This window comes from Aethalodelphis obliquidens, unplaced genomic scaffold (genome assembly GCF_003676395.1).
Source record: "Aethalodelphis obliquidens isolate GAN/ISIS:26980383/991018 unplaced genomic scaffold, ASM367639v1 scaffold17, whole genome shotgun sequence".
In the NCBI taxonomy this organism is placed as follows: Eukaryota; Metazoa; Chordata; class Mammalia; order Artiodactyla; family Delphinidae; genus Aethalodelphis; species Aethalodelphis obliquidens.
In genome coordinates, this window is record NW_020837961.1 from 25,478,186 (window position 1) to 25,497,270 (window position 19,085).

The 19,085-nt window shown below is 36.5% G+C and overlaps 1 protein-coding gene across 1 annotated transcript in view; it reads right to left on the bottom strand.

The window, feature by feature from the left end:
- Positions 1-17,377, bottom strand: part of TTC29 (tetratricopeptide repeat domain 29) — a 257,575-nt gene extending 240,198 nt beyond the window's left edge. Inside the window, exons 1-3 of the mRNA XM_027117120.1 lie at positions 17,318-17,377; positions 11,599-11,699; positions 9,515-9,598 (exon numbers count right to left, since the gene is read on the bottom strand). Coding sequence (XP_026972921.1) covers positions 9,515-9,598; positions 11,599-11,690 — 176 coding nt within the window. The 5' untranslated portion in view covers positions 11,691-11,699; positions 17,318-17,377. The remainder of the gene's footprint in view (positions 1-9,514; positions 9,599-11,598; positions 11,700-17,317) is intronic.
- Between the last annotated feature and the right edge of the window lie 1,708 nt (positions 17,378-19,085).

Consider the following 19,085-nt stretch of genomic DNA (forward strand, 5'->3'; position numbering starts at 1 on the left):
GTGAATTCAGCAGCATATTAAAAGGATTATACATCATGGCCAATTGGAATGCAAGGATGGTTCAACATACTAATACTTATCAATGTAATACATCATATTAAAAAAATGAAGAAAAAATTACCATATGATCATCTCAATGCAGAAAAAGTATTTGACAAAATTAAATACCCTTTCATGATAAAATACTCAACAAATTAGGAATAGAAGGAAACTGCCTCAACATAACAAAACTCATATATGAAAAACTCTCAGTGAGCATCATACGCAACAGTGAAAGACTGAAAGCTTTCCTCTACGATTAGAAACAAGGCAAGAAGGTCCAGTTTCATCACTTCTATTCAACACAGTACTTAGAGCAATTAGGCAAGAAAAAGAAATAAAAGGCATTCAAACTGGAAAGGAAGAAGTAAAATTATCTCTGTTTCTAGCTGTTGTGATTTTTATATGTCAAAAACTCGCAAGATTCCACAAAAAGCTATTAGAACTAATAAACAAATTCAGCAAAGTAATAACAAATTCTGGATACAAGATCAACATTCAAAATTCAGTAGTATATGTATATACTAAGAATAAATAATCTGAAAAGGAAATTAAGAAAACAATTCCACTTACAATAACAAAAATAATAAAATAAAATACTCAGGAATTAACTTTACCAAGGAGGTAAAGGACCTGTGCAATGAAAACTATAAAACATTGCTGAAAGAAATTAAAGAAGACATAAATAAATAAAAAGACATCTTATGTTCATGGATTAGAATATTTAATATTGTTTTGATGTCGATACTACCTAAAGCAATTTATAGATTCAATGCAATCCCTATAAAAATACCAATGACAATTTTATTAGAAGTAGAAAAATTCATTCTAAAATTCATATGTAATGTCAAGGAACCTGAATAACCAAAATAATCTTGAAAAAGAAAAAAGGTGGACTCAACACTTCCTGATTTCAAAACTTACTACACAGTTACAGTAATCAGCATGGTGCTGGCATAAAGACAAACATATAGACCAAAGGAATAGGATAGAGAGCTCAGAAATAAATCTTCACATATATGGTCAAACAATTTTTGACAAGGGTATTAAGACTATTCAAAAGGGAAAGGACAGTTTTTTTCAACAAATGATGATGGGAAAACTAGATATCCACATGCAAAAGAATGAAGTTGGATGCTTACCTAACACTAGAGACATAAATTAACTCAAAATGGATCAAAGACCTAAACACAGTAGCTAAAAGCATAAAACTCTCAGAAGAAATCATAGGGCAAAAGCTTTACAACATTGGATTTGGCAACGATTTCTTGGATATGACAGCAAAAGTACAGGCAACACAAGAAAAAACAGACAAATTAGACTTCATGAAATTAAAAAACTTTGTCATCAAAGGATAGTATCAACAGAGTGAAAGGCAATCAATGGAATAGGAGAAAATAATTACAAATCACATATCTGATAAGGAATTAATACCCAGAATATAGAAGTATTCCTAAAACTTAATAATAAAAAACAAACAACTCAATTCAAAAACAGAAAGGACTTGAATAAACAGTCCTCCAAAGAAGAGATCCAAAGGACCAATAAGCACATGAAAAGATGCTCAACATTACTAATCACTGGAGAGATGTAAATCAAGATCTCAGTGAGATACCCCTCACACTCATTATGATGGCTACTAGCATGAAAGCAGAAAACGATAAATCTTGGTGAAGATGTGAAGCAACTGTAACCCGTGTGCATTGTTGGTGAGAATGAAAAATGGTACAGCCATTGTGGTGGCAGAATGGTGTTCTCAAAAAATTTTAAATAAAGTTATCAAATTATTCAGTAATTCCACTCCTGGGTATATACTCAAATGAATTGAGAACAGGGTCTTAAGGAGATATTTATACACCCGTGTTCACAGGAAACATTATTCACAATAGGTAAAACACTGAAGCAGCCCAAGTGTCCATTGACAAATGAATGGATAAGCAAAATATAAACATACCATGAAATATTATTCAGCCTTAAAAAGGAAGGAAATTGTTACAAATGCTACAACATGGAAGAAACTTGAGGATACTGCAAGCCCTAGGAAAGCAAAAGAGTACTTGTGAGCCCATAATCTGATTTTGCTTTAAGTACTGAGATGACACTGTTTACTATAATATCTCCATTTTCCAACATGGAAAACAGAATAGGGTATGGATATGAGTTAGGGGGATGATTTTCATAGAATTGCAGCAGTATCAACATTTTGAGGATTACGTTTTAACTATAACAGAGAATGGGAAAGAGTCAAATTCGTTTCAGATATTCCCATGCCAGCTTTTCTTAATATGGACAGAACACAGTATCAGAAACAAAGCTCAACTTAGTAAAATCATCTTGCCCCATGAATTATGCATGATGAGGCTTGGTCATTGTTCACCCCACTTTTAATTCCAACTGATTCAACCTCTGTAGTACCTGGGTGCTTATGCCTTTTTATCATTTTGTTCTTCATTACTAAATTTCCCAAATGATTTCTAAATAGAGTGCCATTATGCACTTCCAGGTTTATGAGCTATTGTAGGAAAAGTCACATTCTCTGGCTATATTCTACACATTTCTAAAGCAGTAGGTTTATACTCAAAGCAATCTTATGGTAGTAACAATAAGTTTAAGCAATTTATAGACATTTTAAAAAACTGTTTACAATAGCTCAGTGGGCTCTGCAAATTATATTGTTTAGTACAGCATAAAAAATTTCTGAAAAGTTTACTATAAGTTGAAATTAAAAAAAAATTCCCCTCATTAGTTAGCTTTACCATTTGAAATGTATCTCACTAAAAACTCTGTCTTCTAAACATGATGAATATGATACCTAGCACAAAGTAAATATGTAACTATACATATTTAAAGAAAAATGATAAATTAATATTACTACCTATATCAAGACAAAGTTAATGCAAAATATTTAGGATATTTACATTATAACTTTTAAAAGCCAAAGAAAAATGATCTATGACAGTTAATGATAATAGCTGAAGTGAGAATTGTCTACATGTGTTTCATATAGAGAATCTCTTTTAACTTCCACAAGAATGTCCTATTATTATTATGGTCTCCAAATAGTTGTGGAAATCAAAGATTAGCAAAGTCAGGTAACCTGCAAAAAATTACAGAAGTATTAATAGCAGAGCCAAATTTCCAGCTGAGGAAGAAATCATCTCCCCTAACAGCCAGAGCTGCAATGTCATGATTCCTATGCTTTTCCCTTACAAAGATTTTTTTTAGGTCTATTTAGAGCTGATAAGTTTAAACACCATATGTGAAAATAATATTTTAAAGAAAACTTTTTTTAACATCTTTATTGGAGTATAATTGCTTTACAATGTTTAGTTTCTGCTGTATAACAAAGTGAATCAGCTATATGTTTACATATATCCCCATATCCCTTCCCTCTTGCATCTCCCTTCCACCCTCCCTATCCTACCCCTCTAGGTGGTCACAAAGCACCAAGCTGATCTTCCTGTGCTATGCAGCTGTTAAAGCAAAGACATAAATGCCTAAGAAATTGGCATTTCTGTGTTCCGTTGACATTTGAAATCTTTCCTCCTTTCGTATTTATTTAGACTTGGCTTTGGTGTAAATTTGAGATCCTTTTTGCACTTATTAAACAATTTTTAAAAGTGCCTTTCAACTGCATTTTTTTAAATTCCCAAATTGTAAACTTTATTGATATCAATATTCTTTTTAAAAACTTTATTGTCAAAAATTCTTTTCTTTCCTAGTTTCACATCTTAGAGATCTGCTGTGGAAGACAGTATCAGAATGTAAATAAGTAAATAATAAAAATAAAAAGGAGTGGCATCTCTCCTGTGTTCCCATGTGTATTCTCTGCTGTTGCTTTTTTTTATACATTCAGGAGAAAGTAAGGAATAGTTGTCTCTCCACTTCAGAACACCAAAATCCTGTCTCTTTTTCTTGAATAAGGAAGAAGATCTTAAAACCCAATTTGCTACTTAGAAGGAAAGAGGGTCATCTTCCTTTCCTTCTCTCTCCTGCCTATTCCTGTTAGTCAAGTAACCATTTATTCAGCAATTGGCATCTTCAGAAAGTTTAACTGGCAAACCTCTGCATGGAATTTAATTTATTACTTTAAAAGAGATGCAAAATGTTAAGATAAAACTAGATGATATCACAAAATTATTCAAAAGTAAACAAGATGAATGAAGCAGAGGAAGAGCTCACCTAAAGGGGCCTAAATTCCCATAATGTTATCATGAAATAGTATATCGTGAATAAACATCTTCACCTTGTTACAGATACTTTGAGTGCCTGACCATGGAGCAAATCCAAATGCTAAATTTTCTCATAACAAGTATATCTGTAGTTTGTAAAAGCACCTTTGGAAGACAGTTTTGGAATATTTTCAAGATGAAAACCTAAGATGGGCAAAATGCTAATTTACTTTAACTGAGTAAGTATAATACAGTTCAAAGGCAGGAGAGAGAGGTTGTGCTGCCCAAGTGACGCTCAGTAAACACCAATTGGTGACGCTGAAAGATATTCTGAAAGAAAGCAATATCTTGGAGATGTACACAATTTTGAGCTAAATCTATTCTTCTGTATAACAGAACTTGATATCTGAAGCAGAAAATAATATTAAGCAGATTAACATTCTCTGTCCCTTGATAATTTTGCTTATTAGTATCCTCATATACACAGCTAAAGCTGTAAAAACTGCCCCCAGAAAATTTTATTTGAATCTATAAATACACTTTTATTACTTAGCTACTCAAAGCAATTATGATATGATAATAAGTGATACTTTAAGTATCACTTAAATAATGCATTCTGATAATATAGTACAGAATAAAAAAGCACAAAGTACAGAACTACAACATGCCCTTCTTTAGTTGGTAAAGATCAGTTAAATACTATCAATGGACTATTCAACGGCTTATCTAAGAAAGTCAAATTACCAGCGTCAACTATGTTGTACTTTAGTACAATACGTTTGAAAAAAATATACCTATTAGGCACAGCAATAATCTGGTCACTTAAAAAGTAATAAAGTATAGTAGAATTCCTTCTGTAAATGTGGATGATAAAAAACTCAGAAGCCCTTTGCCTTTGACCCATTTTACCCCATTCCAAGGTAAAATGATCCCCCATCAATTGGGTTTGACCATTCCAGAAAAAACTACTTTAGCTTGTCTTGCTCAATTACTCACTTAAATTTTATACTCTTACTTGTAAACATATAACATTTTTGAGGAATTAAACTTCCTCAATACAACAGTTAAACTAGCTACCTACAACACTGAACTAAAAAATGTTGTAATCAAAAAATATTCACAGCAGGATACCTATTTCATGGTGTTGGTAATCCAACATTTATTCTTCACTAATTTATTCATTTAACAGCAAGTTATTGAGCTCCGCCCGAGTGCCAGGCCCCGTTTAAGTCCTGGGGACACAGTGGCGTACACACAGACACGTTCCTGTCCTGTGGGGCATCCATTCCACTAGGGATGACACAGCTGATGTACAAACTCCCAACAGAAGATGAGGACCAGCTGACTGCAGAAATACACCCAGGTGATTTGACTGGGAATAAGTGTGAGTGGGGTGAGGGCTCCTTGATTATGGGGTCAGGGAATAGCAGACTGAGGTCACATTCAAGGTGACACCTGCATGACAAGAAGTGTCAGCAGTAAGGCCACACTGAAAGGAGTGAATGGTAGAGAGAATGGGGGATAAGGCCAGAGAGGTCAGCAAAGCCCAAATCACACACAGCTTTAGGTCATGATGAAGAGTTTAGAGTTTATCATAAGACCAATGGGAAGCTCTTGGAGGGTTTTAAACAGGTGAGTGTCCCCATGATCTAATTTTTAAAAGGTCATTCTCGTGGCTGAATTGTGGTGGAATTCAAGGGGATTTTAGAAGAGCAAGTAGGAGACTCTTCTAGTGATCTTGGCAAGAGATGATGGTGACTATGCAATGAAGAGAATAGATGAACACAGGATAAGTTTTGGAGTTATATCTGATAGTACCTACTGATGCATTAGATGGGGGAGTGGTGGTGAAGGCAAGGTGAAACTCAAGGCTGCCTTGGTACCATTTACTGAACTGAGGGAAGACTGGGGGAGGGATATTAGGAGGGGGGAGTGTGAGGGGCAGCAGAGGTAAAGCAAGAGTCCAGTGGGGGGCCATGTTAACCTTAGAATGTGTATTAAAAATTCAAGTAAATATGTCAAGGAGACAGTTGGATATAAAAATTTGAGGTAATGGAGAGGTCAGGGCTGGATTTATAAATGTGATAGCCATAAGGTATTGCTTGTATTTAAAGCTATAGGACTAGATCCAGGTAGAGAGTGTAGCTGGAGTAGAGGGTCAAAGACCCACCCCTAGAACAATCCACCATTGAGAGTTTGAAAACAGAAAAGCAGCCAGCAAAGGAGACTGAAGGCAGCATAGTTGAAGAGTTTGGAGGAAAACCATAGAACATGGCATCCTGGAAGCCACAAGCACAGAATGTTCAAGGACAGAGTATTCATCTCTATCAAATAATGTGAAGACATCAGGCAAGATGAGGACAGAAACATGACCATTAGATGTAATAAAAATGGAGGACATCAGTCACAGTAAACAGATTTCAGTGAGTTCTGGGTCTGGAAACCTAGTTAGAGTCAATTGAGCTAAGAATGCGATGTGGAAAGATGGAGACAATGCTTCTGGTTACTGCGAAGGGTACAGAAAAATGGGGTAGAAACTGGAGGAGGATAAGAAGTCAAGGGAGATACTAGGGTAGATACGAATGTTAGTGAGATTGCTTCAATGTAAAAGGAGAAACTGATGATATAGCAAGAAAACACATTTAACTGGTGGAGAAAGTCTTGGAACAAGTAAGAGGGGATGGTATCCAGAGCACAAGTAGAGACATCATCCTTAGACAAGAACAGGAACTCTCCACCCATTGCAATAGGTGGGACACAGAGTGTGAGTTTATGTATTAGTAGGTTGGTATGTTTTGGAGTAGATGATGAAGTGTTATTCTGGGACTAGACAAAGAACACATCCATATTACAGGATATCAAAGCTAGTGTACATGAATTATTTAAGTATATATTTCTGTTATCATCTTAGGGAAGAATAAGGCAGTTTAGAGAAGAATTTGAGAATATATCTTAGATACTGCTTTTGTCTGATTGGAAATTTGATTCACCAATTTCTCCCCTTTATATTCTTATATACTGAGGATCTGTGACGCACCAGTTTGATCATTTTGTAATGCTAACAGATATGGAGTCAAACTCAAAATCTGTCTTCCTTGGCAAGTTTTATCCAACATCTTAATTTTCTCTGATTTTTTCCAGACCTCTAGGCTGCACCTCACAGTATAATTATGCAACTCATTCACTGCATGTTTATTTCCTGCTTGTATTATTTCAAATAGAGACAAGGATAAGACCAAGTACTTTATACTAAAATAACATTGTTTTCCCCTCTGTGAAAAACCTAGTGTTAGATATAAAGTAGGCACTTAATAAATGTTTGCTGACCAATTTATCTTTTAGAGTTCAATGGCTGATAAAAAGTTTTACACAGAAATTCTTTGGAATATGCATAATTCCTCATGGCACCTGCTGGGTGCTGCTGAGAGATGCTGAAATCAATTTTCTCCTTTACATGCTATTCAATTTGTTTGGGGCAAGGTCTACAAGGTATATCCATCAGGAGCATAATAGTGAGCCAAGTACAAGTTACCTTCCTACTAAGGTTTGCACCCACTATCTTTGAGCTTTGATATAAAAAAGTATTCAAGTGTAGGAAGCTTTAAGGAGAATTCAACAGTAAGGGTTGAGAATTACCCAGGGCTACTTGTGTTCTGTAGCATAATATGGATTTGAAATCAATTTGGTAATATCCTTAGTGAAAAAAAAATATTTGTAACAGAACACTCATTAACATAGCCTATTTTGCATTGTCTTATAATAATGTTTTCTTCAGTGCAGACTGAAAGCAGATATTAAGTATATAGATGTCTAATTTGTTAAAATATGTGAAGCATAAGTTTAATTCCAAATTTAATTCCTAATTCTTAAGCCAATTATAGCTATTTAGGTATCATTATATTTCAATCAGAAAGCAAATATCACTCATATACATTTTTCTTTTAAGAAGGAATTGTATCATCAGACAACACTGACCTTTAATTTTGTCCAATAGGCTACCATGGAAAACTAATGAATTAGCAATTAGAATAGCAGTTAAAAACCAAAGGTCCCAGATATTACACTTGGCAGTCAATACAACTCCAAGGAAGACAGTGATTATAGCTACTATAAATTTTGTCACTCTATAAAATAAAGCAGCTACTGATAGAATGAACTATTCCATTTTTCCATGCTATATGCATACTGACAATTATCTAATGAAATATATCAAGAGACTTAGAATTTTAGACTATGTGAAAACCTATACCAAAACCATCAATACGAATACCCTGTCAGTGGAACTCCATAGCACTAGGCAACATTAATAGAGACAATCTTTTAAAAGCATTTATTGTATAAAATATTTTTGAATAGTTGAATAGTTGAATCATTTAATGAATTCTGTAAGATGCATGTGCATATATAAGATTTCTATTTGTCAATACTTACATATAAAAATCTGATAACAGAGTCACCAAGTCTATAGGTAAGAAATATTAAACCTGTTTAGCTATTATTCTAGGTTTCTATTTATTTCTCACTAACCTACTTGGATTTTTATACTGTTTTTACTCAGATCATAAATTAGGTTCTGACTAGCCGTAAAATGGCAACGTTTACTTTGTTCATTAAAAAAATAAATCCAGACAATTTAGAATTATTTTTAAATTAACCAATAAACTATGATCCATTAATTCTTTTTGTGGGTTCTTGGCAGGAGAGAGAATATACATTAGTAAGGGATTTTTTTTTAAATCACCAGGAAAAAAGATATATGAATCCTTCTCTTAAAGTTTTTTTTTCTCCCCCATGGAGGCAATATACCTTAAAATGGAAGTTATTAAGCAATTAATAACACAGAATAAACTAAAATATTGCAAATATGATAGTATAATATCTTGGTAAATATGAGAATTTTGAAAGTCATAAAATTAAAGACTGATATGTGTAAGATCAATAGACATGATTTATGACTTTAATATGAGCTTTAATTTTTTTTTTTTTTTTGCGGTACGCAGCCCTCTCACTGTTGTGGCCTCTCCCGTTGCGGAGCACAGGCTCCGGACGCGCAGGCTCAGCGGCCATGGCTCACGGGCCCAGCCGCTCCGCGGCATGTGGGATCCTCCCAGACCGGGGCACGAACCCGCGTCCCCTGCATCGGCAGGTGGACTCTCAACCACTGCACCACCAGGGAAGCCCTGAGCTTTAATTTTTAAATGCTATGTTCCAATAAAAAAGTGGACTGCACAGGAAAATTGAAATTTCAATAAAGAATCAAGACAAACTTTATATTAAAGTACCTTTAAGAGGTATATACTTACGCAGCAACCTCCTCTTTTGACAATCCTTTGAAATTCACCTCCAGATAATGATCTATGTCGTCTTTTTCTTTGATCAATTGAGACCTAAATGAAATGGAAAGAAATAATAAAGCACTGCATTAAATCGAGTTGAAAAGCTACCAAACATATAAAATGCCACCAGAAGAACAGAAATATTCTGGGGACAATATCATAGATAATAAATGTTCTGTAAAAGCTATAGAGTTAGGTTGTTCATTGATAATTTCAAAATTTTAATTTTCTTGAATGGAAAGAGGCAGAGAAGAATACTAACCTCAGTGTGTAAACAGATAAAACACCAACACATTAAAATACTCGCATTCTTAAGTAAATAGGGTTTTCTCCTCAAAGCATTATAACATCTTCCATTTTACTCATGTTCTCTCATAATATAACTTTCCAGCTACAGAAGTCAGATTCTGTTTGGCACAGGATCTTGAACTAATAATACTTATTTGATACAAATGTGTTAAAATTATTGGTTGCAAACATTACAGAATTTTGCTCTGACATGCTGTTTGAGTGGTTTTTAAAATCACACATAAAACTCAAATTATTGTTAAAAGTTCAAGGTGAAAGTGATTTTAAGAAGACTTTAATGAGAAATATATTACACATGTAGTATGTTCAATCTTCATACACCTGGCACCTTTAAAAATAAGCAGACTATGAACATCTTATGACAATAGGAGTATGGGATACACAGATACCTTTTTATTCAGAAGCTAATGGAGAATGTTGATACAAAGCTTTGCCTTAAATGGTTATGATAAAAATGTTTTTCTTCAATAAAATGAATACAAAAAAATTTTCTTTAAAATCTCTCTTATTCTAGGGATGTGAGACTGGGCTATGTTTTTGCTCGTGTTGAAAAGAAAATGTAATCTCAATTATTACAAAAGACAGGAAGAAGAAGCTAGCTATTTCAGATTTTGTAAATACATCACATTATTCAAGAGGAAAATGGAAAATAAGAATGTATATACTGGAATTATGCATCTATTGAAACTTTTCTGTTTTTCACATTATTTGAAAATAAAATTACAATTTTCTACACTTCTATTTTACTCTTTCTACAGTTTTCAATTCTATTACCAAAGAACTTTGATGGTAGTTCAGCTGAATGTATTTATTTTGGTCCAGGGGCTTTGGTCTTTGCCAGAAATACCAAAAATGAGGTATGGTCCTTCTCAGAACAGAGTAGTCTCATAATACTTTGATCATTATGCCTTGTAGGAATTGAAAGGTAAGCATAAAAAAAATCAAACCTATATACAGGTTTTAATTTTCTTGAATGGAAAGAGGCAGGGAAGAATACTAACCTCAGTGTGTAAACAAATAAAACACCAACACATTAAAATACTCTGCATTCTTAAGTAAATGGGTTTTTCTCCACATCCACCTATCCTATATATAGGTTTATATTGAGAAATAATATGTGCATTACTAAAAATCAATAAAACTATAAGTGGAAATTTCTAAATAACACAATCTTAGTTAATATTCATAATTATGATAAAATACAACAAGTTCCTGTCCTGCAGTTTTTCGGCTGCATTTGAAAACTCCATAAGCTCAGCAGACATTCACAGGCAGTGGTGGTTCAATGATGCATTTTCAAGCCCCAGGATCATTTCAGGAGCTAAATCGTGCCTGCCAGTTTACCCCGGTAGTAAGACTGTGTCATCCTTCCTCCAAAACAGAAATCAGTGCTTGGGACCTTGTGGTTTAGATGCCATACATCTTTCATGCCTAAAGCTTCTGCTTTCAATTCTCCACACGTATTTTAAAAAGGAAATGTATTTCCAAAGCTTTACAGGAAGCACAATATAATGGTAATAGAAAATAAAATGATCAAATGAGTGCTAGCCTGCTAAATAAATAGATTCTTAATCTTTGAATGAGGTTCATCAATCCTTCTGAAATAGCAAATTTGAATATTCTGAATATAACAGTATACTTTTGTTTTCAAACAATTTTGTTTTCTGAGATATGCTATTTACATTTTTTACTGCAAGAAATTCGTTCTGTAGGAATAAAAAATGAAAGCCAGGGTCACGTACCTTGGAATTGTTCTGGGGGAACATGGCAGCTTCTGTCTGGCTAAGGCCGTAAGCTTTGGGCGTGTCATGCACAGTGGGGGCAGGGTGGTCATTTTGGACTACCAAAAGAAAAAAACCAGAAATGGTATTTTAAAGAATAAATCATTCAAAGAATCTTTTAAGACATTATTAGAGATCCACAGTCGGTTGTCTGAGCTGAGAATGCCTCTGTGTGTAGATCTATAGCTCTGTTATTCAGTCATGAAGCTCAGAGAGTGAATTCTGCAGGTTGCTTCTCTCATTATTTTCTTCTACTATCTGCCTTTTGGCCAATTTATTACTTGTCTGCACCTCCATCACAAAGTGGAAAAGGAGAAAATTTGATAAATGCATTGAAGATTCAGACAATTAGGAGCTTTGTTATGGGTTTTGTTAGTGGAGCTGGTTGCAATTAAAAAGTGAAGATTTTTAGGACAGCTATAGATTTCAAATGCTCATGCTTTTCTCTCCTGTTACAATCAATAATTAAAATTTTTTCGTACTTTGCTGTCTTCTAAAACTTTCTCACTCACAAATAAAGCCTTTCCCTTAGAAGTGATAAATGCTAAGAACAATTCTCAACAAGGAGACAGCTTCCCTGAGAGAGCACATAGCTACAACAGTGTACAGATCACTTCAAAACGTAGTGGTTTAATCGCACCAAAAAGAATAAAATACCTAAGAATAAACCTACCTAAGGAGGCAAAAGACCTGTACTCTGAAACCTATAAGATGTTGATGAAAGAAGTTGAAGACAATACAAACAGATGGAAAGATACACCATGTTCTTGGATTGGAAGAATAAATATTGTTAAAATGACTGTACTACCCATGGCAATCTACAGATTCGATGCAATCCCTATCAAATTACCAATGGCATTTTTCACAAAACTGGAACAAAAAATTTGAGAATATGTATGGAAATACAAAAGACCCCAAAGAGCCAAAACAATCTTGAGAAAGAAGAATGGAGCTGGAGGAATCACACTCCCTCATTTCACACTATACTACAAAGCTACAGTAATCAAAACAGTATGGTACCAGCACAAAAACAGACACAAAGATCAATGGAACAGGATAGAAAGTCCAGAAATAAATCCATACTCTTAAGGTCAACAAATCTATGATGAAGGAGGCGAGAATATACAATGGAAAAAAGACAATCTCTTCAATAAGTGGTGCTGGGAAAACTGGACAGTTACATGTAAAAGAATGAGATTAGAACATTCTCTAACACCATACACAAAATTAAACTCAAAATGGATTAAAGACCTAAATGTAAGACTGGATATAAAGTTCCTAGAGGAAAACATAGGCAAAACATTCTCTGACATAAATTGCAGCAATATTTTTTTGGATCTGTCCCCCAGAGTAATGGAAACAAAAGCAAAGATAAACAAATAGCACCTAATTAAACTTAAAAGACTTTGCACAGCAAAGGAAACCATAAACAAAATGAAAAGACAAGCTAGGAAATGAGAGAAAATATTTGCAAACAATGTGACCGACAAGGGATTAATTTCCAAAATGTACAAATAGCTCATACAGCTCAATATCAAAAAAGCAAACAACCCAATCAAAAAATGGGCAGAGACCTAAATAGACATTTCTCCAAATAAGACATACAGATGGCCAACAGGCACATGAAAAGATGCTCAACGTCACTAATTATTAGAGAAATACAAATCAAAACTACAATGAGGTGTCACCTCACACGAGTCAGAATGGCCATCATCAAAAAGCCTGCAAGTAATAAATGCTGGAGAGAGTGTTAAAAAAAAGGAAATCTCCTACACTGTGGGTAGGAATGTAAATTGGTGCAGCCACTATGGAAAACAGTATGGAGTTTCCTTAAAAAAAACTAAAAATAGAGTTACCATATGATCCAGCAATCCCATTCCTGGGCACATATCTGGAAAAGATGAAAACTCTAAATCAAAAAGATACATGCACCCCCATGTTCACAGCAGCACTATTTACAATAGCCAAGACATGAGAGCAACCTAAATGCCCATTGACCAATGAATGGATAAAGAAGATATGATACACACACACACACACACACACACACACACACACACACACACACAGTGGAAATATTACTCAGCCATAAAAAGAATGAAATAACGCCATTTGCAGCAACACGGATGGACCTAGAGATTATCATACTAAGTGAAGTAAGTCAGACAGAGAAAGACAAATATCATATGATATTACTTATATGTGGAATCTTAAAAAAAAATGATACAAATGACCTTATTTACAAAGTGAAAATAGACTCACAGATGCAGCAAAAAAAATCTTATGGTTACCAAAGGGGAAAAGGGGAGGGATAAATTAGAAATTTGGGATTAACAGATACACACTACTATATATAAAATAAACAATAGGATCTACTGTAGAGCACAAGGAACCATATTCAGTACCTTGTAATAACCTATACTGGAAAAGAATTTGAAAAAGAATATACATATATATATTCATATATATATATATATATATATATATAATTGAATCAATTTGCTATATACTTGAAACATTGTAAATCAACTATACTTCAACTAAAAAAAATGTAGCGGTTTAAAACAATAATCAAAGTAAAAAGAAGTCGTTTACTTTATGTGGGTCAGGAATTAGGAGAAAGCACAATGGGAATGGATGGCTTTTCTCTACTCAATTTTGACTGGGGCCTCTGCTGGGAAGACTCAGAAGCATGGGGATAACTCAGTGGTGGGAAACAGGAATTTCTGTAAGGTCTTCACTCATGTAACTGGTGGCTGATGCTACTAGCTGGGACCTCAGCTGGGGCTGTCTGTCAGAACACATACATGTGACCTCCTCATACAACTTGGGCTTCCTCTCAGTATGGCAGCCTCAGACTTCTTAGGTGGCAACTCAGGGCTCCAAAGGCAAGTACCCAAAGAAAAGCCAGATGGAAGCTGTATCCCCTTCTAGGGCCTGGCTTTGGAAGTCACATAGCATCTCTTCCACTGTAAAAATCGGCTGCTCACCAGTAGCCAAGGGATGAATAAGAGCAGAAAAAGATGAAGTCAGAGAAGCTAAGGAGAATCTGGTGCTGTTCTGATGGTATAGGGTCTTGAAAGTTACTGTAAAAAAATGTGACTTTTACTCTGATTGGAGGATTTTGAGCCCAGGAGTGACATGGTCTGAGTTACACCTTGAAAGGATTGCTCTGGCTTCTCTTTTGGACTTAGACTGCAGGGGGCAGAAGGAAAGGCAGTGGAGGCCAGTTGGAGGTTGCTGTGAAATCTGGGTGACAGAGAATGATAGAGGTGGACAGACATGGTCACAGCCGAGGTAGCACCACCTGTGGCCAGCAGAGACAAGATATTCCTCTAGTGCTACAAAGCCATGGGGGGACGGAGGGTGGAAAGCAATGAGATTTGAGGGAAAATCTTTTGAAATTCAGTGTAGAAATAGGCAGTTTTTTGTTTCTGAAAAAAAGATTATTACTCCAGCCTGAAAATAATTATTCACATAATTAAAGAGAATATTCTAATGGAGATCAGTGTCATGATATAACAGAATCCTGATTACCCAGATTATCAGTGCATGGTATGATCCATGAAATATAAGGTCAACTTATTTTTATACAGTTATAGCTTTAAAGCACTCAGTCTAAACAGCAAATGTTAGTCCTCTCCTCCAAAACAAACATTAGAAACGTAATGTATTATACTCCATAACTTCCTAATATAGTGACTTAACTCTTTTGTATTTAAAAATAAATCTATTTTTCTGATCACATGTTATATCAACTCTTTGAGTTAATTGGATAACCAGAACTTACTAAATGGCAGCATTATGTAGAACATGCGGCAAGAAGTTAAAACTAACATAGGATTAGACCTCGTGTACAGATTTGAAGGGCAAAGGCTCCCCAAACCTACCTCTTGTAAGCCTATTTCAGAGAAGCTGTGAAGACTCTACGTTCCAGAGTCCTCCAAGGATATGGAGCAAATCTGGGCCATCTCAGTTCTTAACCCAGACCTCTCTGCCCCCAGGGGATTTGGAAGGGGAAAGAAACAATGCCTGTGCTGGCTTCAGCACGCAGGTCCTTCCCTGACAAATTAAGACTTTGTTCTGAGAGCTCCCACTTTGGTCACCAAGGGCACTGGGCAGAGGTATCTCTGCATAATTGCAGGGACCTCTGAAGGGTTCCCCAAGGAACTTCAAAACGAGAAAAGAGTACTTGTAATTTCTCCCCAAACTAGGAAGACCCACCTACTTGTACACAGATAGAGGGATCAAACCCCAGAAGCTCCGATCCATCTCACATTCCCCATCAAGGTGTGTATAAGCCTCCCAAGAACTGGCCTACCAGGTTGGGACATAAAATTTATCCTTATTGATGTTTACTTGGGTCAGGCTGTTTTTCCTAGAAAATATAAGCCTCTAATGAAATCTTATGCAAATGTTATATACATGGAGAGGAAAACGTCTTCTTTGTCACCCAGATCAACTGCGATTTTTCTTTTTCAAAATCAGAGTCAACGTTCCAACCATTAAAGTTTCAGCTGCCAGTTCCTTCATTTTGCTCCTCTCTGATCTGAGAACATTAGCAGCAGGAGCACCTTTACTCTTAAATTTAGTTTAATGTAAGTATTGCAAGGCCTGCTGGCAAGCCTCAAGGCACAACTCTGAATGGGGGTGGTCAGGGCAGAATGATAAAGTGGGTGCTACTGCAGGAAAGGGAATGGTTCAGATTCAGGTATACAAGGGAGGATAATGAGAGGTACTACTCTGGCTGGTACCAAAATGAGCTTAGCCCCAGAAGGTTAGGGTGAAGCAGTCTGTTAGGGGACCGAGAGGCAGCTCCCCCAGTGCTACCAAACGGGCAGTCTACTCCGGCCACCACAGGTGCTGAGACAAAGATCAAAAGGCTGCCTTCAGCCATTCCACTCTTGGTATTCAGAAGAGATCTGGTGGATTCTCTGATCTCCCGGTTGGCTCCTGTTTCACAGTTACAGTCTCTAAGTTTGGCCCGCACATGCAAAAACAAATGAGAATGGAGAAATACAGGATGAAGGGTTTGAGAGGGATGGATCAGGCTGAATGTGTCCCATGGTGTGAGTTTACATTTCTGGTCCCCAGGTAAAATTCTTCAAAGAGTAGCCCTCTTGCTCATGATCCCCAGAGATCCTTATCAGGAAACACAAAGGAGGGGGAGGCCTAGAGTTGTATAGGCAGAGGCTACCTGGGAGTAACTATGTCTGAGGCTGACCACTGTCTCCAGAATTCAGTCATTTGGGGGTAAAAGCTGAAATGTGAGAAATAAAGCCAATAAACCAGAGCAAGCAAATGTATCATGTGTCATCAAGAGAGTTCAAAATAAATATGATTTTACTATCACCAACAAAATCATTGATAAGAATTGGAACTTTTCATATTATCACCATAAGCTCTTTTACTATGAAAGTTTAAAGAAAACTACAGAAGAAATATCAATAATTTGCTCCTGAAAAGAGTAAAAAAAATCACTAAAATAGCTTAAAGAGTCAGTAAATGTTTATCCCTTGTATCATAATTTTTGCATACATCTAGCATTCTATGGTAGGTTATTAGGTTGTTAAATAAATAGAAATCACAGATTTCCTACTAACTAACATTTATTGACAGTTAAATCAAAATTTAAAGCGGGAAAAGTGTTTGAAGGCAGGCCATGTTTCATTCGACTTACATTTGGAGATTACTGCTGGAGGCCTCTCCAGGCTTACAGACTTCAGCCTGAAAATTTGGAAGCAAAGAATAACAGCAAAGGAGAGAAGGAAAAAAGTTAAAAATTAGTTAAAGGAATAACCCCCTTCCTGCTCCAAATAGTGGAATAAGATTTATTCATACAACAAAAACCAGGTACTTACTATACAGTTAGATAAACTTAAAAAAAAAAAATTCTGCTGTGATAGATGACTTATTATGTCGATGATTAAAGATGCAAACCATAAAAAAAATTACAAAGTATAGCTCCTATGGAAGAAACTAATCACTAATTCAATGAAATGCCAATACATCTGAAATATGTATGTGTTTTGATATATTCTTATACAAATGTGACATTAGGGATCTCTCAAACTTATGACAGACTGGGTTATCTACCAAAACCGAGGGCATCTCAGGTCCCTTGTGCTCCCATCCAGTTCTAAACAGGACTAATTGATTTATTCCTACTCCTGTTTATTTTTTCCATTGCCCTCACAGGGTGAACTGGGCGGCGAGAAGAGCGCCTTTCTGCGCTCCTCCTTCTATGCATTTCTTGAAGTAAATGGTGAGGGCCTTGGCTCAGGAAGCCTGAGTCCCTAGATTGACGGAGGAAGGTCAGTCGGGGTCAGGGGAAGGACTGCCCGAAAGAACGACTCGTCTCTTCTAAGAGTTCGTCACGAACCTCGAGGGACTGGCCCTGGTGAACAGCTCTGGTTTTCCGTTCCGCCTAAGTGTGTCCCCGACCGGTAGCAGGTACTGGGCGCCGGCGCTGCCCTCTCCTCCCGCGGTAGTTTCCGCACCCTGCAGAGCAGGCGCAGAGAGAAGACGCGAGAGCGTTTCCAGGGATACAGAGGGGGCGGGGAGGGCCGGGCGGGGGCGGGGTTAGGCTAAACCGGGATTCGGGATTGGGGCAGTTTCCTGGCTCGTCGGGTACGGGGGCGGAGCCTACTGAGCCGTGTGCTGGGTCTCCAGACCCAGCAGGCTTTTCCCGCCAGACTGCTCTCAGAAGTTAGACTTATTTCAGAAATTAGTTCACGCCACCGAAGAGCCTCGAATTTGCCGCCCTGAATCATTTCCTTCACGGCACCGAATCCTCAGTATTTTGCAACATTTCCCTGTCGTCCACAGATTGATGGAAAAACGCTCAGGCTGGGAATCAAGACCATCAAGACCCGAAGTCACTTTAACCAGCTGAATAAGTCCTTCCTTAGCCTCTGTTGCTGTCAGAACCATCTTTTTCCAGCCCCATGCAAATACCTTTCCCAATCCTGTCTCCAGAAAGAGAATCCAATTTTGAGTTGTGGTGAGCTAAAAACCCGAGGTCTCTTACATAGACTCCTCCTCCGTCCTGTCTTTATATGTATATATTTTAAAATTTCCCCTGAAACTCAGGATTTTATATTTACACCCACTTAATGTCAGCCTGTTAATCCCAGCCCATGCTTTCATCCCTCCTCTCACATATAAATGTAAGAAAGTGAGCTTCCTAGCTTATTGTCGCATACAGATAGAGGGCAAGAGAGTGAGGCTGTTGTTTTTTACTCCACCAAATATAGACGTGCTGGAAGGCAAGGCTTTTATTCATTGCCTACTGTCACGCACTGTAGGAAAGCCAGCAATACTGCTCACACCAATCATTCTACTAACCATAAATCGATTCTATTTGGACTACAAGCATAACAACCATAACCACGCTTTCCAACATCTAATTTGCTGCAATGAATTACTAAATTATTTCCATCAAGTAA